The sequence below is a fragment of the Micropterus salmoides genome, unplaced genomic scaffold (assembly GCF_014851395.1).
Source record: "Micropterus salmoides isolate LMB-PRFRI ecotype aquatic unplaced genomic scaffold, ASM1485139v1 Ms_hic_scaffold_22, whole genome shotgun sequence".
In the NCBI taxonomy this organism is placed as follows: domain Eukaryota; kingdom Metazoa; phylum Chordata; class Actinopteri; order Centrarchiformes; family Centrarchidae; genus Micropterus; species Micropterus salmoides.
This window is the reverse complement of record NW_024041373.1, coordinates 3,657,259-3,678,114: the sequence shown is the minus strand read 5'-3', so window position 1 is coordinate 3,678,114 and position 20,856 is coordinate 3,657,259. Positions and strand designations below refer to the sequence as shown.

Here is a 20,856-nt window from a genome sequence, read left to right as displayed (position 1 = left end):
ATTGATATCCATATTCTGTAACTCATACTCTCCATTGAGTTCAAACATTCAGCGTATCTTTTCTTTCTCTGTGTGAGGTATGTTCATTTTGTATTTTATTCTCCTCAGGGCCACTGTTTCTCATACATGTCAGTGTAGGAGAACTGGTTTTGAATCCTATTTTTGCTTTTCAGATTTGATCCTTTTCGCCTTTTCCTTTGCAAATCAAAGTCACTTTTGTGTAAAAGGATAAATGTGGCAAGTGGTGCATAAGACATTCAAACTCAAATCTCCATCATTGGCCTATTAGGTCAACATGTTAAATTCTTCAATTTGAGCAAACAAAAGGGAAGCCTTGACTTGTTGGAGCAGGTAGGACGTCCATGTTGACAGAACAGGCTATGTGTCTTCATTTTGTTAAATAGTTTTTGAATATATGCGGCCTGAATTGGGCACTATGCACAGGGTATTTGTTGGAATTACATGCAGGGCTGAATAGGTGCCACCCAAGGATCTTCGACTCTGACACCTGAATAATAGACTCTTTCTGAGCACTTTGGAGGAAAATATTTTACTATTAGTTTAACACGAAATAGTTTTTGTGTGACATTCTAAAGACATCTTACTGACAATAGTTCCATTCTGTATGCCACTGATTGTTCTATGTTTGAAAATTAAATATTCACATTTCTTTACCAATGGGATGCATTATTGCAGAATTATATATTTTGTTCCCATCTTTTGTGAACTTGAGAAACTCTTATCCTCGCAAAACTTTTGAATGAAAGATGTGTGAGAGTTGAAATTCATAGCAGAATAATTTTGGTCTCCTCACACATTACAAAGGTTATGAACTGTACATGGGGCCTTATTAATTGTTGCCTGGTTATAACCAAATCCACCCTAAAAAGGATTCACAGTAATACAGTTCAGTCAATATCTATGACATAATTAAGAGGAAAAACCTGGAGTTTCTCCAAAAGAAACTTAATTGATTGTCCCTGGGGGCTCGTGTCATTTCTAAGCTTTTACATCCAAATGAGCTATATTTCAAGTGCAGTGCTAATGATGCATGTGAATTACACAGTCCCTCTCAAAATCATTTAAACTCACTTTGGTTCTTGGCACTGTTTCCCACTGAGGCAGACTCCCGTTTAGTATCAGTGAATCCACTAAATACAGCATGTCTGTTGAAAAAGACAAGTACAGCCTCAAGCTCACTGATGCAGTCTTTGCCTCTCTTGCTCGTTATGTGTGTCTGTCACTCGCAGAAGTGGACATCAGGCAGCAGGCAGTGGGGGAAATGATGCAAAGGATCAAGAAAGGCGTTCAACTTCGACCTGTCAGCCAGTCACCTAATAGGACCAGGAGACAGGTAACTTCAATAATCCCTTAAAATGATGTATTATTCTGACAATATCTGTGACCTGCTGTGTTTTTCACTTTTAAAGCCAGTTTACCCTCTAGTTTCATGGCAGTAAACTGTCAGTAAAAATCAACTAATATGTAATTATTTTAAATTAATTTCCTTTAATAACATTTCGAATTAACCTATGAAGAACAGTCTTAAACTTCAATGTAGAATTAATTTTGTTCATTCATTGACATGCTAAATTATTTTAAGGCTAATGTATTTTACAAAGTCAGCAAACAGTATTTACTGTCATTCACAGTTTCAAACTGAAAATGCTTCTGTACATTACTTCTCATATGGTTTGATGTCGATTCAGCACAGCTTGCACAGCTAGTTTTCTCCATTTTGTATTAGCACACAGAACTACAATAACTTACCTACTCAGGCTGAGAGTGCATGCAATGGATAACAGTGATGTTGCATTTTAGGACGCCCCCTGCTGGAGCACTAGGCACACTCTGTGCATATACATGCTTATGCATGCATATTGACTGTGCATATACACAGTCAATTTTGAATGCAAACTGATCATTACTGATTCAATATGACATGTTTAACCACATTTGAAGACTAGCTCGAATTTTGTATTGGAAATGACAGCCCTACACTCAGTGTTATCTGGAGAGCCGCAGGGCAGGATACACAGACACAGTCCCCGTGAGATTCACTCCAAATATGATTAATTTTAACTTTAAGATAAATGTGAATAAAATCACAAGGTAGATGACAGAGAAATATGACATAAAATGTGTGAAGTAAACTAAGCTCACTGTAAAGTTAATTAAAGTTAACTTGTCTAAGTCACTAGAGGGACATTATAGGAATATTTCAAGCCCTAAAATCAATACAGTAAGGTTTCACTTGATACTCCCACCTGCAAACTGCTTTCAGTTTTCATGTAGTCCTGCTTAATGATCATTAAATATATTTGGCAAAATCAATAACATATTTCACATTTAGGCTTATTGTATGCACGCAGAATTGGATTTGGTTAAATAAAGCCACTCAATGAAATGAGACACTAAGATGATGATGCAGCTGCATTTTCATTTGTAAGGCTGATGAATCTCAGTAGTGATGACAATCATGATATAAGTAGCTGAGATGGTTGGTAAAGCGCTGGTTTTTCCAACAGCACACACCACCGTGATTCCACAGGCCTAAATGGTTGCAGTCATAAACCTTCTGTGTCTGGAAAAAAGCTCCTGGAACACAGGAATGTGTATACATTTGTTTGGACTAAAAGGAAGAAGGATTTGTTCATCGGACAATGAAAAGAGTGCCCCATGCAGAAAGTTTGCAGAAAAGTCCAGTACAAACTGCAGAGATGCCTCACAGTGAATACTAAACACTGAAGACAGAGAAATGACATGAAACTGGAGAGTCATTAAAGGAAGTGCATGTGTGTGACAGAAAACGTGTTGAAATCATCAAACTAAACCACCGTCTGAATTAGGTTTTGGTACATTGTTGAGCGTATATTGTTCAGTGCTCTTAAATCCCTCAGTGTGTGGGATTATCTAAGAGCTGCTTGTTTTGATAAAACATGACATATGGCCAAGACATCTTTTAGTCTGCGTGTTCCTCCGCCACAACAGCTCTGCCAAATTAGATAGCATTAGGACCTGCTCTATGAGGTAATTATAAATAATGAGGATGGGAAAATTGACGTGACTCAAAATGATTGTGTGTTTACACATTTTCTTCTTGTAGAAAGCATACGTCCTCACTCTTGCCTACAGTGCCTACTCTCTGTGGTAAGAGGTGCAGTTTAGTCTCTAAGTGCTGAATGAGGAAAAATAAGTATAATGTGTCAGACTGCTGTTTATTTACCAAACCCATCTTTTTCCTCCTATTTTCCTTTTATCAGATGGAGAGACTGCCCTCTAATTCTGCCATTCAGGAACTTAAAGGAATCATGGTAATGGGACTTTAAAACAATCACATGTCCTCGCACGCCATATTTTACTGGTTGAACTTTCACAGTGTTTATTCAGGAGAGGCTTTGTTTTTTTACACTGTTCATGGATGTGCTCACACCGGAATTTAATGTTAAAATATAATAAAATTCAGCAATGGTTGGAAAGTAGTCAGATATTTAACCTATGAGAAAGTATTACTGTAACATTTAAAGAGCTAATGTCAATATTTACATACTAGACACACAAGATGAAGAATAACAGATTAAATTAGCACATATTATGCTACTGTTGTACTGTTAATTACCACTCCAGTTAAAGTCAGACAAGCAGCTGAACAAACGACATGTACTCATTTTGAGCTGCAATGGCTACTTTGCAGCTCTGTTGTTGAACAGGCTGTCGGCATGTAAATATATGTTTCTGTTGTAACTCTCTAGGAGAATTTCAATAGAACCTCCCCCCCAACTAAAGGCAGTGTCTCCGTCAACAAACCGTGACGAGGAACTGCAGAGGATCCTGCTGAGGCGGCGGGATGCACTGGAGTAGCGCAAGTAAGTTACATCCCTTTCACTTTAAACCTTCTGTGGGCTGTAATGCATCCTTGAGGAGAGAGACTAGACTAGACTCTTTTATTATTATTTTTATTATTCAATAATCCTGATGTGTTGTCTGTTTGTATGTCAATAGTTTCTGGTCTTAAGTGTTGATTTAAATGTAGCTTTTTTCAAGCAGGTCACAGGACTGCTCATTAGCCCACAGAAAGGCATCCGTTTCAGTATGAATCACTCTAAACAATAAAACTGATCTTCTGTGTTTCACAAAATTTTAAACATCAGTTTCAACGACAGATTTTGAATATAATCAGCTTCACAAAACAGAGCTCACACTGAAGCCACCATCTCATGTATGTGTATGTAAATTACTGAAGCAGCACACTGTCACATCATCATGTCACCTCAATGACAGAATGTCAGCATAGTCATTCTTACCTGCTGCAGTTTGAGTAAAACTGTTTCAGTGAGTGTTTGTCTCTTTGTGCAGGTCTCCATCCCATTCTCTCCCCAGCAGTGTGAAGGGTGCCACGAGCCCCAAGGTTGGCCCTGACACAAGTATCCACCTACACACACTGGATGTGGGTGACGGAAGATCACATAATGCAAAATCAATATCTAGCATTTTATTTTAGTGTGTAGACACATTGCATTTAAAATATTAATTTGACTGTATTATGAGGAGTCAGTACTACAGTCACATAGGTCTTCAGTGGATTTCAACATCAGAAAAAGAATCAAGCCAGAGGTTACACAGAATGTGGACTAAGAGCACAAGTGTGTCAGTGATACATTGAGGCCATTTGATTTCCTTGAAATGAAAGATGTGTATCCCACCCCACCTTTTTAAGGTTCATTCAGCTGTTCTAAGGTAAAGCCCAGTTTTTTGTTTGGATTGTGAGGAACAGTGGAGCCAGTTATGCAGCCTTGAGCTTTTGCCTAAACAGAGTATGTCTCTGAATTGTTCAGTCTAGACCAGAATTAACCTTGTAGCCTCCCAGTGAGCAGTACAGACTACTGTGGCAGACTTTGTTTCCACTGTTCCGCTCCTCACTCACACTTACATCCTTTATGTAGGGCACTGCCTCCTCTCTGCTGCCTCTACCCTCCAGTTTGTACTACCTGTCCTGCTTTAGAATGGATGTCAAGCTTTGGCCATGTCACTTCGAGAATACAGGGCAAATCAAGGGACGAACACTTTGAGATGCACTGATGGCGAGCATTTAGAGCAAAAACAGAACAGCTGTATTAAGGCATGCATTGGTCTCCATGTAACAGTGAGAAGAATATAATTAAAAAAGGCCAGTCATTTAATAATTTAATATAGATTCATATGTTATCAGGATGTTCAGACACCAAATATGGATAGATTTTTTTTCTTTTATTTTCTTTTTAAACCTGTCTATGGATAGATTTTACAACGCTGGAAGTTATCACAGCAGCAATAATTTTATCCTTGCATCTCAACGGACAAATGCAAAGAGATTTTAAGAGAGACGTAATTTTGCCCAGATTACAATTTAATCAACATATATAGACAGAACAGACAGAACATGTACATAGACAGAACATGTCTATTGAACCATTTAACAACAGTTAAGTCCAAAATGTTGAAAGTATCAATAAAATGTTCACTGATACTGTATTTCATTTGTTTTCCTAAAATATCCAAGTGGTACTGCCATCATTAAGCAAGCCAAAGCTCTAGGTTAAGACTCAGGTAAGATGGTGTTCTTATAATTTTGAAGATGTCAACTGTGACTTGAATCCACAATTTATCAACCTGCGTTCCGCTCAAAATGCATTTGGCAAAACAAAGTAGTAGTAAATAGATGTAATTTGTAGAAGACGGTTGGAACCAGTTTGTCTAGTTTAGAGCCAAAGTCTCAGCTCTGCTCCAACTGGAATGTCTCTGTACATAGAGTGTTAATTCCATTCTATGTAATTGTGGATTACAGACATGTCTGATATACTTAAGTTTGTGATTTACTGTAGTGGAGTTTGTCAAAATGTAGTGCTAAAATTCTGTTATATCTAAGTTGGGAAAATCATTATGATATGATAAACATTTTCATTTTATTTAATATAATGAAATGAAATAAAATGAAAATGCGTCCACAAATGCAAAACACTGCTGTTTTGTAACTGTGTCTTAGGGTGGATTTTCCCTTTAAGCCTCAGTCAGAGGTGGGTGTTATTCAGGTATGGAGCAGAGGATCAGCCTTTGCCCTTTGAAAATCACAATGACTGCTCGTGATTTAAGCACAATGTTGGGCTGATCGCGTGTTGTTTTGTTTTCCCTCGACACCTGCCCAGATTTCCCAGACACTTCCTTGAGTGAGGGATTGAAACATGAGAGCTGTGAACTGTGGGCGATGTCCGTCACCTATTGTGTGCTGCTGTTAATTAAAGCTTAGGCTTCGTTTAGCACTGAGGTGCAATTTCCAGCTCCCAATCCCCCCTAACAGAGTGTGAAGGAAATGTAATTGTGGCTCAAAGTCTCTTCTCTAACAAGATTCATCAGCAGCAGGCTGCAAGACTCTACTTCATCTTCCACACGTTCATTCATTCCTCACTCCACTGAACCAAATGTAGCGGAGGAAGTCACACTCTAATTTTATTTAACAGCAGACTTAGTCACAACAGTGGACCTCAGAGAAATGGTCTGTGGGGAGATTCAATAAACTAATCAGTTTTGCAGAGTGCATATTTGGCTTTTCCTCTATTTTCTCATGACAATAGTATGAGGATGTGTGAATTATCTTGGACATCTTGGAGGATAAAGTGTCAGTGAGTGGGTGGGGGTAAAATGAAAAAAGAAGAGAAAGTCTTTGTATTGATTTATGTCTCTGCCTCTTCATATCCTCCATATCTAATGAGGTTCTTCTAATCAAGGCCATCCTGGCACAACTCAATAGTATGCCAACATACAATATAATCTTTGATTCGGAGGAGGAGTGACGCAAGTGTCCTTTGGATCTGTTGTCTCTTCCTTCCCTTAGCAGAAACAAAGTCAATGACCGGCTCAACTCCTTCCTCCACCATCTGCTCCAGCCGCCGGACTCACTGTTGTTGATTGACTGACGGTACAGACACGGCCGATCGAGGCAAAACATGTAATTACACAAACCATGCTGGGTCCTTTTCTTCCCTCAGCCTCTCCTCCACCACAACCCATTCTCAGCTCTTCGTCTTTGGCAGATACAATATAATGTTTTGTTGTTTTTGTATTTTTGTCCCTTCAGGGACCAGCAATTAGGAAGGTCCTTTTAGTGTGTCTGGGAAACACTTAATTTGACCTATTTTGTTAGTCATTTCATTTATTTTCCGAAACATAGTAATTGCCTGCCAGGGAGCCTCAGTTCAGATGCTGCTGTGTCCAGCTCAGTTTGTCTGCATGTTTCATTGATTAGAGGTTGTCTTCACTCCCCGACATTTACAGCAACGCTGAGTGGAAGCTGCCAGCAAACCATAATCCCAAATAGAATGAAACTGGAAGAATTAGCGGCTGGAGAACATTTGTTATTTAATTTATTTTCCTGATATGAAGAAATAAAATGGTAACAATTGTACTACCTAGAAATAATCTAAAAATAGAACTTCATGTAAACCACGATGAGTTAAGTGAAATTGTTACATAAAAGAAAAAAGAAATAAATGTGTGTGTCGGTTTGTGTCGACTTCTATCAACACCTTCAGTCTAAATTTTCATTTCCAGCCTTAAAGAGTTTAGCAGGACTATTGTAGTGTCAGCAGGGCTGTGTCAGCCAGATTCTCTGTGTAATAGAAAAGAGCCGTGAATAAGGGATAACTCACTTGACAGGCCCATTGATGCAGCCGTACTTGGCTGGTACACAAAGCACTTGCGAAACTCCTCCATTCCCCACTGTATATAAGCAGCCTTTTTTTCTGTGCCGCAGGCCGGGCGGATGCTCCACCAGGCCTCTCCTGTTTTTCCACACTGACAGAATCATTTCCTCCAGGATCTGAGCAGCCATGAGAGGGGTCAGCGAGGGTGCTGACCAGTTATGAAGAGGGGCCTTTACCTCACGTCCCAAACAGACAGGAGGCAGGCATTGTCGGACAACACTGACATGGCTATGTGTGTGTGTGTCTTGGTGGGGGCTATCAGATCAAAACATTATTAATAAAATAATTTGGCTATTCTGGTGGAGGAGATTGATTGTGACCTGAAAGCAGACTTGTGTTTGTGTAAGGACCTGCAGCGTATAGCATCTGCTAATATGGCTTCTATATACCCGAAGTAGCAACAACATGTTTGAGGATTTTAGAAACTGAATAGAAGCAGGTTTTACATGTTCTTACCTGCAAGCAAGTGAAAACAGCAATTGAATTTTGAAAGTAAACTATATTGTGGTAACACTGACACAAATTTTAAGTGTTTATGTTCTTGATAGAAACAGAAGATGTGAGCAGGCTGTGTCAGACAGTCTCTCTGTGGACTCCTCCAGTGGTTTTTCAGTGAACAGTGGAGGTGGGTGCTTCTCCTTGAAGACTGTGGATGAGACAAAATAATGGAATAAAGTGAATGGGCAAAAGCATGACCAGTGATTCCTCAGATAACTGGACTGAAATAAGGTTTCTGCTGTTGCAGCTGAAGGACAATGAGCATTTCACTCCACCCCAGTCCACTGTGGGCTTCAGCCAGAATAAACATGTTAACTTTTTAAGATGGAATTGATCACACACAGATATACTCATCTCTCATTAACCTCCAGTGTCCCTGCCTGCTATTTGGAAATTATGTATGGGAAAGTATTTGTCCCTGGATGCAATTAGGCAGCCAATTAACAGATCCTGGGGAGGGGTTTTCATTCTTCCACTCACACACAAATACACATTTGAATGATTCCTCACACACAGTTTCCTTTCACATCAACAGAGTGATATATTCTCAAGCCCAGGCATTACTACCTCTCTCTCTCTCTCTCTCTGGCTTTGTCTGGCCTCCTTTTTCTCTGTCTGGCAAAAAAAACAAGTATAGAAATCCTACCCAGAATTCCCTGTTGGGCCAGTTCTTCCTCTATAGAAATCAGCCGGTTGTATTTAGTCATCCTCTCAGCACCATTCAGACCTCCCAGTTTGACATAGTCCAGGCCCAGAGCCACAGCCTGAGGGAGGAGAAGAAGAGAGAGAAAATGGTGGTGAGGAAAGGTGTGACACCACCAAGAGGAAGGAGACAGACACCACCAAACTGTCTCTGGGGTTACACTGAGTTTTTGTATTTATTTACTTGATGAAACTGAGGGCAGTTAGGACAGATACAGTAGGTCCAATCACAATTGAGAAGGCTGACCTAATGGTGGAGGGGATGGGTTTGTGACAGGGACATGTTTAGCTAATGGTTAAATTTCCTGGTAAAATTTCCTCTTCAAAGTTCCTCACAGACTGGGCCCCATGGTGTTCAATTCAATTAGAGTTTCAATTGTTATAGGTATGTAGGAATTTACAATGATGGTGACTTGAGCTGCAACTAATGATTTGCATTTGGTAGACATATTCCCTGAGTAGAAGGGTAAAACCACGTCTCTGAGCATGTGCAGTGACATCTGCAGAGCACTCAGCACAAATCTACCCTTTGGCTGAGTAAAAAAAAACAACCTGAGTACAGCTGGAATTCTTTACTGTTAAGTGAAGCTAAGAGATGATTGCGTAAATGCCAACAACATCAAAAGTCGTGTGCAGAATTTGGGCGATCAACAAAACAGCTTTTTGCAACATTTGAGGTGAGGGAGAACTGCAAAAGGTCAAAACCACTGAAAGTTTTTGGAAACTGACTGGAGACATTTAGAATAGAACCTTATAACCGTGAATCTACAGAATGAATAAATAGCCTTGTTTTGTTATATTATTCCACAATTATTATTAGTTAGATAATGTCAGTTACAGTAGCTCCTGTGGACCCATTTCTACATTGGAAAGATCACTACTGTTAATATGAGAATGGTCCACTGTGGACAGCTGACATGAAACATTGTGCCATCTTCCCTGTTGAAGGCCAAATTCAAGGCTGCATACTTTTGGCCCGATGCATTTTTGGGCTAAAAATCAAATGTGCATTCACACTGAATAGATGCTCACCAAAAAGCTTTATTGATTAAACTATGACATATTTAGCAGCATCTGTTCAGTGTTTTTCATGACAGTGTTTTTGCCTATTTTGCAAATGCACCTAATGTTATACTGGGATGTGCACACACTAGTTTATGACTAAAAATTTAGGTCATGCCGTAACATATTGTGTAATTACTCCAGAGTTATGGTGTAAAAACAGAATACCAGTGCAGTATGTACCAATACATGTTCCTGCTCAACACCCTCTGCTACAATTATTGTTACTAGTCCTGTTATTATTATAATCATTAACATTACGAGTATTATCATAAACATTACTATAAATATCTGTACCATTATTCATTCAGTCTGTAGCAACATCACCTTTACTGTCTGTACCTCTGTGTGTATATTATGTAGGCTGCCTCTCTCCTCTCTCTCTCTCTCTCTAAAAGGAAGTTTTTCCTTGCCTCTGTTCCCTAGTGCTTGCTCTTGGTGGGAACTGTTGGGTAAATAACATCACAGAGTATGGTCTAGACCTGCTCTTTTATGAAAAGCGCTCTGAGATAACTGTTGTTGTGATTTGGTGCTATATAAATTAAATTGAATTGAATGTAGGTACTGGGGAATAAGGTGTGAAGTTATGCAATATGGGGGTAACAATATGGGGTTTTACAAATAACTTATACTGTAGTTATTATTTAAATACTGGGTACCGATTGTATAATTACAGAGTCATACAGTGTATGACCATAAAAATCTGGATTTTCAAGGGTAGATGGACTTGGGTGTTTGCGGGTCACCTCTGCCCTTTGTGCAAGAATACTGAGCCAGGAATTAGTTTGGTGGTTTTGTGGTCTTATAGTCTGTGTTAGGTACCTTAGGTTAGGAATAAGAATCAGAATTATAAATGGATTCATTACCAGGTTGTTTTTTTACACAGACAAGGAATTTGTGGTGCTTAACAACAATAGACATAAACATAAACCTATATGAATATAAAGATATCTAAAAAAATATGAGTTTGACATTGATATATACAAGTATTTACATGTGCAGTAGAAGAATCAGAATCATCTGACATGTTGTGCAAAAATGAACAGGGGAAGGGGGGCATGAGTCAGAGCCAGTGGGCATCCTGGGCCTTGTTGATGAGGCCAGCTGCAGACAGGAACAAACTGTTCATGTGGCATGAGTTTTTGGTCCTAATCGACCACAGCCTACTGCTGGAGGGGAGTGTCTGAAACAGTTTGTGTACAGAGGGGAGGGGTCACAATCTTTCCTGCACGCCTCAGTCATGGAGGCATACAGGTCCTGAAGTGATGGAAGATTGCAGCCAATCACCTTCTCTGCAGAGCAGATGATACGCTAGTCTGCCTTTGTCCCTGGCAGTGACAGCATCGTACCAGATGGTGATGGAGGAGGTGAGGATGGCCTCAGTGATGGCGGTTTAGAAGTACATCATTGACTTTAGCAGGCTGAACTGAGCAAGGAGTGCATCATCTGCAGGGCAAATATGAATGTGTGCCAACACGGACCACCATAGGCTATTTATGTTAAAACGCAGGATTGGAGGAAGGAGTCAATACGTTAACAATATTACATTTTATACAGTGTAGCTCATTCATCATTTACCAGACTGGAATTTCCCTTAATGACAAAGTGCTGGAATTCACCTTGAGCCCATTACATTCATTTTTAATCAGCTATATTAATTCAGGGTGTAACCTGACAGGACAAAATGCCGATGGCAATAACTGAAGATGAAAATATTAATCAAACAGATCAGACACAGTTTAGGCTACTCATGACCATGAAAAACTCTTTTAGTTGCACCAGTTATCCTCAAAAAAACCACTGAAAGTGCGCTCAGAAATATTCGCATCATATCCAGTCCAAACGATAGGAATGTTCCAATCAGTGCAACTACAATAGGCTATCAAAAGATTACTGTTCATTGATCAGTTTTATAGATTAGTTATTAGGCTACTACAGTAATGTAGCCCATGGTAAGTGTTTCAGTGCAACTGTTGCCAACCTGACAGCTGCTTTAATATATGCACTCTGTGTTATAAAGGACAGTGCAGCCTATAGGTTTTATTCTGTGCTGATGATAAATCCACAATTTCCGGAGATAACTCCCTGTCCATACATCAATGAAAGATTGATCCTGCAGGTGGAGTCAGGCACACTTAGCTGGGAGAGCTTGTCCTGCAGCAGAGCTAGGATAATAGTGTTGAAAGCAGAGCTGAAATCCACAAACAGGATCCTCAGAAGTAGGTTCCTGAGGAGTCCAGGTGCTGGAGGATGAATTGAAGGGCCATGTTTACTGCTTCGTCTACAGACCTGTTGCCTCAGTAAGTGAATTGCAGGGGGTCCAGGAGTGGGTCTGTGATGGTTTTCATCAAAAGGTTGCATTAAAATAGAGGTCTCAGCGACCGGTCTGTGGTCAATAAGTCCTGTGATCCTTGTTTTTTGGGCACATGGCATGTCTCCAGTGAGGTGTTAAAGATGTCCATGAACACTGGAGATAGCTGATCTGCACAGTTCTTCAGGGTGGATGGGAGGACAGAGTCAGGCCCAGCTGCTTTGTGGGGGTTCTGCTTTCTGAATGGCCTATTGACGAGGAGCTGGTGCAGGGGCTGATCGTTGGGGTGACAGAGCATGGTGTTAGGACTGACTAATTGACTCTCGAAGCAACAGCAGAACTGGTTCAGCTCGTTGGCCAGGCGAGAGTGGGGGGCTTTAAAGCCCACGTCGATGGTCCTGTCACGCACTGCACATGCTAACTCCCACTACGTTTTATGGTGCGCTTACTTTACCGCGGGGGTGGGGGGTGCCTCCGCCGATGCATTGGTAAAACGGCCCTCAGTAAAATGCATGTTGCAGACTGAACATAAGACGGTGGCAGGTGAAAGTGTGACACGTTTTCTGTCATCTGTCCTCCAACACCGCACGCACAAATGCCATAATGAAAATGAACAGCACACTAAACCAAGAGGAGGAAACTAAAAAATAAAATTAAGACCCTCTGATTTCTAACTTTCTGCAATAAATATGCTAGCTAACTACACCTGGTAACTACAACTTAGTTAACTTAGCTCACTAAACTAGAAAGACAAACCAACAATCAGACACAGAGAGACATACCTACTGTTCTAAGTAAATGACATGATAAATTGGTTAGCTAGCTCACAACGATGTTTATCGGTTTGATGCTCTGACTTAACGAGGCGTGACGGTGTGACAGTTTTTTAACGAGGCATGAAAATATTTGGCAAACTATGTGGGTAATCAACATTGTAAGGAAATGACTCAGAAAAAACATGAAATATCATAGATATGTCAAAATACACTGGAGGGGGGCTTTAAGTTTACAGTTGGTGATCTGTCTGAGGCTACATCTACACTACTATGTTTTCGTTTAAAAACGCAGAATTTTTGTTATGTTTGCATCTCCCATCCAGACCAAAATACCAATTTTTGACAATGGAGGAGAGAATATTGTTCCTGTTTACACTGGCACGTGCATGCCCAGTGTACGTGAATGGCCACTTGATGTGCGTTTTCAGTCATTTTAATATAGACAGAGATCAATTCTAATATGCAGCTAAAACACTTTTTTAAACGAAGACTTTTGCTACGTTTCCGCTACGTTTCCGCCTCCCCTCCAGATTAAAACTGCGAATCCGAAGATGTTTGTTTGAAAACGCTGCTGACCCCATGGGAAAAAACGGAGGACTTTATAAATAATGACACAGACAATCACATTTGGCTTTCTGATTCGGTCTTATCAGTCATGCAAAGCAAAAATACAGTGCTACTGATATTTATAGTTTTAATTTCGGTATTTTTATTAAAATATTTTGTACTGTGTAAATAACACTTTTGCTGTGCACGTCGCCATATTTACATTGCAACGACTTCCAGTCTATTTCCGCCGCCACAGCTTGTACTCCCGTGTTACTTTCAGTAACAGTTCCACTTCGTTGTCGGTCAATACAAAAAAATACCTGGTGTGGTTATTCGTCTGTATTACTTTCTTCTTTCGCCAAATCTTCTGCAACTGCGGAGTAGTCTACTTCATGTTTACACCGGCACGTGCACGGCCACTAGATGTGTGTGAGAACAACTCTGATACGCAGCTAAAACACTGCTGTGGACGGAGAAGATGGTATTCGTTATAAAACTGTTTAAAAAACGTAGTAGTGTGGATGTAGCCGCACATTACCCCACTCCTCTCTCTACTCCTCTCATGTCAACCCTCCCGTTTTCCCCAGGATTCTCACGTATGTTTACGTTCTCAGAGTGTCTCTCCTCTGGTAAAGCCAGTGGCAGTAGGCCTATGTAAAAGATGTAGACTGTGCTTCTTGCACACAAATTTAATAGATGAAAACAACCCACTGAAATAATATTAGGCCTAGCCTGTACTAGTGAGAAACTATATGAAATTATAATGAATATAGTAACTCTAAGTAATATTAACAATATACTAACAGTATAAAATGGAATTAACATTGTACTTTTATTTATTTAAATTTAATTTTCAAATCTCATTGATGTCAGTTATGGCTCCTCTCTGTAGCCCACTCTCCCTCTCTCTGCTCCTCTCTCTGCTCCTCTCTCTACCCCCTAAAGCCCACAGCACCTGCCTGAGCTTTCCAGAACAAAAAGCAGCTACTTCAGATTTTATCAACGACTCATGATGCCTGTGCTCCTTTATCTCTTAAATACTTTGGCTACGGCCTTTTTTGTTGCAGTTTTTATAGTTGAAGTAAATTTATAACGATGCAATCTGTTATGTTTTTGTAGTTTATTCCAGAGGAAAGCTATATTTGTTAAGCTACAAGATGTTCGCAGTAACCAGGCTGCTATGGTTTAAGTCTCTAAGACAGAAGGAGTGTAATTTGTTGCCCATGTTTCCTGGTAATAAAATAAACAGTTGTCAATTCATGATACTTTATCATCTGTTCATTTTAATACTTAATGCATTGTTTTTAGGACTAATTAAATAAATATGCAGTACTATATAATGCTACATGATAAATAAAAGGCTTCAAATAGACCCAGTGATCTGTAATCGGTGATTGGTAGTCAGCCCAAAATATCCTGACCGGAGCAACTCTACAAAAAAACCCAACCACCATTACTACAGCTGTATGAACCCAAAACAAATATTTTGCTGTGATTTAGTTGCAATAAACATATCAAACTGATGCTAAAATAACTACATTATGATGCTGATTCATTAAACATATTAAGTTATGCTTTGTCAGGGGTGTCAGCAAGATTACAAGCTTACAACTTTAAAAATGCTTGTATTCAGCTAAGCTACGCTAACTTTCATACTAAAGTACAACAATAGCTGGAATCAAGTAACAGATTTTCTGAATTTACCAGGTAGTTCAACCTTTTCTTACTTTTCTCCAAGGTATGTCCTGTTTTGTCCAGTCTGTATAAATATGAAGTAGTATCACAAAGTTCTGGTGGCTACAATAGCAGTGGGGTCGGAAACAAGACAGCAAGCAACAAGGGGGGAACTAACATTGCTTAAGATTATTAACAGAATACGTTCCCAGTTGTTAAATAATACATATACTACAGTATTCTTTGTAAGATTTAGAATTCTTACCCCTTTATTCCATGACTTCCCATCATGTTCTCCAGTACCTACACGTACTGGTTCATGAACTCACAGTCAACTACACTTACAACAGCTAGGAACACTAATGAAGCAAGTTGTATCCGGACTCCCTGCCAATCTGTTAGAACTGAAGAAGCCTCTTGGCCGATGAATGTAGAATATTTAACTTCTAAGGGAAATATCTGGTTTTGTAGCTTTCAAATGCTCCATTATGTTCACCAGCTAGTCTATAACTGGGTCTGCTTGCTGTTTGGTACTGGGCAAGTAGTGTTGTGGGTTTTTAGAGTGTTTTGCTTAAAACAGCTGCCTGCTGCAGCGGATGGTTAGCTTCATTCTATGTTGTTGAAAATGTTCAACTATGGGAAAAACGCTGCACTCATCACTGTCACTTTTTTCTCAGTTGTCCAATCACAGTGCAGGAGGGGCGGGACAAACAGCACACCATAGCAATGGTTACTATTACTTACTTCGTCCAACCTCAGCTCTTGGATCAAACGGTGGTACTCGCCGAACAGACATCCAGCAAGTCCGTCCTCTCTCTCTCTACCTGCTTCAGCCTTCTCTTCATACAGAGCAAGGGCCAGAGATAGTACTCTACTCTGTGTTGACATTTTTACATCCAGTAAAGTTAGGTAGAACTACTTGCAACATCACTTCCTCGGATTTTATGTATCATAGCAACCAAAGCAGTCATAAAAAACGCTGCGCCTCAACGCCCAGCAGGGGCTGGCATTTTCAGCTGGCAAAATCGCTTTGGTGGACACGGGCCCTTATGGAAGACATCACTACTGCAGATGACTGCTGCTGTCATGACACCTTAACCTGACACCTGAGTCTGAGACTGAGTGAGTGTGTTTTGATTTATTTTTTCCCTTTGGGTGAATGAAGCATGCTCTGTGTGTTTTTATTAGGTCTGTTTGTCTCTTCTCTCTTCCCTTCCCTCAACTTATGGAGTCCTGGGTGTCGGCTTTCTGGGTTGGGGCAAGCTGCACCTGCTGGTATCACATGCCTGTTCCTGATCAGCCATCCCTACCACTTCTTAAGAAAAAGCCAGACATCCATTCCCTGTCTGATTGTTAAGTCGTGAGCTGTAGGTTAAGCTTTAACATCTAGCTCTGCACCTGTTTTGTTAAGCAACCTGTTTGCTTAATAAAACATCCAACCAATGATCCAACCTTTCCTGCCACTCTCCAGCCAGCCACGCCAGTCCCAGCCCACACTCGCCTGCCGCTTGGAAGGAAACCCTTAATGTCCTCACGCTGCCTTTGCTCACTCACTCTGCCGTTCTCAATAAACTACTGATTTATCTCCTGGTCTGCATCTGGGTTCAGGCATAATTCCTGACCAGGATGAACCCAGTGGATTTGGATGTCGTAAAACATGCAGTAACTTCGCAGGACATGTGCTTGGTGAGCACCGCGGCACTTAACAAGGGGTGTAGCCGATCTGCAACCCGCCTCAGCAGCCCCAGCCCCAGCCGCTCCACCAACATCTGACACAGCCAGTCCTGCTCAAATCACTCCAACTGATCTGGATGCCGCATTCACTACTGAGATGCATAAGATTTTTGATCATCCCATTCAAGGTAAAGATGCTTCTAAGAGACTCATGGTTCTTCGGCACACAGTGTAGCACAATATGCAATTGAGTTTTGCACCTTAGTGGCTAATTGTGACTGGAACAATGAAGCACTGCAGGCAGCTTTCTCTCAGGGATTATCAGAATTTATTAAGGATAAACTCATTTTGTACCCCGAACCTGGATGATCTGATCTCATTAGCCATACCACCCGCTCTCCGGGGAGGGACAGATCAGCCAGACCTCCAGCCTCCAACCCCAGCCAAGGTTATTGACTCACCTTTGTTCCTGTGATCTTGGGCCATCCCTGGGCGGGGTTGGTTAAAAATAAGTATTGGCTGGACCTCAGCTAATATCACTAGTTGGAGTACTAATTGCCTCGCCTGTTTGAAGTCTGCCTTGCCCCAATCTGTTTCCAATCTGTTGGACCTCAAATGCCTATCATCTGGTACGTATTGGGGGGGCGATGAATAGAAGACTACCTTTAACTACCTGCTGGACATTTTGAGTACCTAGTGATGCCCTTTCGCAGTATTCAAGTGTTTAGTCAATCCATCCATCCATCCATCGTCAAACGCTTGTCCTGCGTAAAGGGTCGCACGGGGCTGGAGCCAATCCCGGCTGTCATCGGACGAAAGGTGGAGTACACCCTGGACAGGTCGTCAGTCCATCGCAGGTGTTTAGTCAATGATGTTCTCAAAAACATGTTGGGGAAATGTTATTTTGTGTATCTGGTCAATGTTGGCATACATCAAATCTTTTGTCTCTGCTCTGTATGTGCCTAGAATAAGGTATCAAGCCAACCCGGTTCCGTCCTGCTACGACCCCTGCCTGTTCCTTTGTGCCCCTGGTCACACCTGGCATTGGATTTCATTTCTGGACTGCCCCCTTCAGATGGTGAGAGGGTGCCCCCCCCTCCCCCTTTTCCATCTCAGGAGAAGGACATTCCTATGCCCTCAGTCCAGGCCCACATCCGCAGTTGCTGCCTGATCTGGCTTCGGACCCCTTCTGCTTTTCTCAAGGCCTCGGGACATTACCAATGTTACGCCAACCACCACCGCACCCCAGCACCCAACTACGTTGTGGGAGATAGGGTTTGGCTTTCCACTAGTGACTTACCCCTTAAAACAGACTCCAGGAAGCGGTCACCCAGATTCATTGATCCGTTTGAAGTGGTTAGAGTTATCAACCCCACGGTGGTCCCACTCAAACTGCCTCGCTCCCTCCGGGTCCATCCTTCGTTCCGTGTCTCATGCCTCAAGCCTGTTTCCACCAGTCCGTTGGTTCCTCACCCTCCTCCTCCGCGGAAGATTGATGAACTCAGCGCTTATAAGATTCAATGGTTCTAATATCTTGTCGAACAGGAAGGCTATGGTCCTGAGGAAAGGAGCTGGGTTCCCTTGCGGCAGATTCTGGATGCCTCTCTTATCAGAGACTTTCATAGGCCCGTCGGGGGTGGGCGGGGGTCCTGTCATGACTCCTGCACCTAAGAGACTTGAGACTGAGTGAATGTGTTTGATTTATTTTTTCCCTTTGGGTGAGTGAAGCATGCTTGATGTGTTTTTGTTTGGTCTCTTTGTCTCTTCTCTCCTTTTGTCTGGGTTGGCGCAAACTGCACCTGCTGGCAATCACACACCTGTTCCTGATGAGCCATCCCTACCACTTTAGGAGAAGCCAGACATCCATTCCCTGACAGATTGTTAAATTGTGAGCCGTAGGTAAAGCCTCAACGTCTAGCTCTGCGCCTGTTTTGTCAAGCAACCTGTTTGCTTATATTAATACCTGTCTCTGTTGAACTCTTTTGGCCTTAATCAATGTGTGAATAGGCCAACACATAATCTTGGCCACACCTTGGATCTCATCATCTCTCTTGGACTTTCGTTTTCAGTCACAAAAATATCAGAATCTGGTATCTCACATCACTTCCCCATTAGATTTGAGATCAGTGTTCCTCCTGTGTCTTCAGTCTCTAGGTGTCGCTGTATCACCCCCTCTTCAGCTGGAGAGTTTGCTTCGATGTTCTTGGGCTCTCAGTTTTATGCCAAGAATGGTCTGGTTTCTCCATCTTCCCCAGATAACATTCTCTCTGCATTCTATTCTACAAGTGCTGAAATCCTAGACTCTATTGCCCCTCATCGGTTTAAGTCTATTAAACCTAAAGCCTAAACCTAAACCTAAAGGCAACGCTGCAGACAAGCTGAAACGTAGGTGGAAGAAGGACAAGTTACAAGTTTCTCTGGTTTTATTAAGGGATAGTCTTGTAGAGTATCAGAAGGCTGTAAAGGTGGTGAAGATGAACTATCTCTCATCTGCCATAGCTAACAGCTGCCATGAACCTAGGGTGTTATTCAACACTATAAACTCTATCGTGAATCCATGCACCTCTGCTTTGACAGGTTTCAACTAGTATGTGTGAGAAGTTTCTCTGTTATTTTATTGATAAAGTAGCATCAGTCAGGCAAAACGCCAGTGTGTTTGTACCTGCTGCTCCTGTGCATTCTGCTGTGTTTGAGGAATTTAAGCCCGTTTATCTGTCGTTGCTCACTGAGGTCGTACGCCACATGAAACCTACCAACTGTGCTTTAGACATTATTCCCGCCAGGATGGTGAAGGAGGTTTTTAGCACCATTGGGTCGAGTCTACTTACCTTTTTTAACTTTTGTCTCAGTTCTGGCTCTGTCCAAGATGCTTTTAAACATGCTGTGGTTAGGCCACTACTTAAAAAGCCTAATCTTGACCCCAATGTGTTGTCCAATTTTAGACCAGTCTCACATCTGCCTTTCTTTAGGAATTGCTGGAAAAAAGTTGTTTTTAAACAGTTACAAGTCTTTCTACAACAGAACTCTGTGAAAAATTGCAATCTGGTTTTAGATCGCGTCATAGCACTGAGTCGGCACTGCTAAGCATTCACAATGATATTGCCTTGTCTGTAGATGCTGGGGATCCTACTGTATTAGTGCTTTTGGACCTGACAGCAGCTTTTGATACCATGGATCATGCAGTCCTTCCCGCACGCCTTGAGCATTTTGTAGGCATTCAAGGCTCCGCACTTAAATGGTTTAGCTCCTATTGACAAATAGGAGTTTCATTGGGTGATTTCTCCTCATCATCTGCTCCTCTCTATTGCGGGGTGCCCCAGGGTTCAACTCTTGGCCCCATTCTGTTCTCTTTATATATTTTGCTGTTAGGGGCTATAATAGACAAGCACAACCTGTCATTTCATTATTATGCAGATGACCTGCAAATTTATCTGCCTATGAAACCTAATGACAGTGTTGCACTAAACTGCCTGCTTAATGGCATTAATGATATTAAGTTGTGGCCCTCTCGGAACTTTCTTAATCTGAATGAAGATAAAACTGAGTGTATTATCCTCACTACTAAATGCATGTCAAACAATCCAGCTTTAAGTCTGGGAGCTTTGACTTGAAATTTGGGTGTGACATTCGATTGCAGCATGAAATTTGACAAGCAGATTAGCAATGTTGTCAGAATGAGCTTCTTCCAACTTCGTCTCCTGGCTAAAGTAAAGCCTTTTCTTAACAGGCACGATCTACAAAAGGCTATTCATGCTCCCACATCACTCCCGCTCTATTTACACTACACTGGCTTCCTGTGCGTTTTAGAATCGATTTCAAGATTTTATTGTTTGTTTTCAAAGCCGTAAATGGCCTAGTCCCGGATTTGTCGTAT

General features: G+C 41.3%; 2 protein-coding genes across 2 annotated transcripts in view; one reads left to right on the top strand and one right to left on the bottom strand.

Annotated features, from left to right (window-relative positions):
* Positions 1-3,865, top strand: part of shtn1 (shootin 1) — a 45,493-nt gene extending 41,628 nt beyond the window's left edge. Inside the window, 4 exon segments of the mRNA XM_038736827.1 lie at positions 1,251-1,354; positions 3,264-3,314; positions 3,753-3,773; positions 3,775-3,865. Of these exon segments, the coding sequence (XP_038592755.1) occupies positions 1,251-1,354; positions 3,264-3,314; positions 3,753-3,773; positions 3,775-3,861 (263 nt within the window). The 3' untranslated portion in view covers positions 3,862-3,865.
* Positions 3,866-8,269: 4,404 nt separating this feature from the next.
* Positions 8,270-20,856, bottom strand: part of LOC119917681 (enolase 4-like) — a 60,144-nt gene continuing 47,557 nt past the window's right edge. Inside the window, exons 12-13 of the mRNA XM_038738099.1 lie at positions 8,881-8,998; positions 8,270-8,382 (exon numbers count right to left, since the gene is read on the bottom strand). Of these exons, the coding sequence (XP_038594027.1) occupies positions 8,270-8,382; positions 8,881-8,998 (231 nt within the window). The remainder of the gene's footprint in view (positions 8,383-8,880; positions 8,999-20,856) is intronic.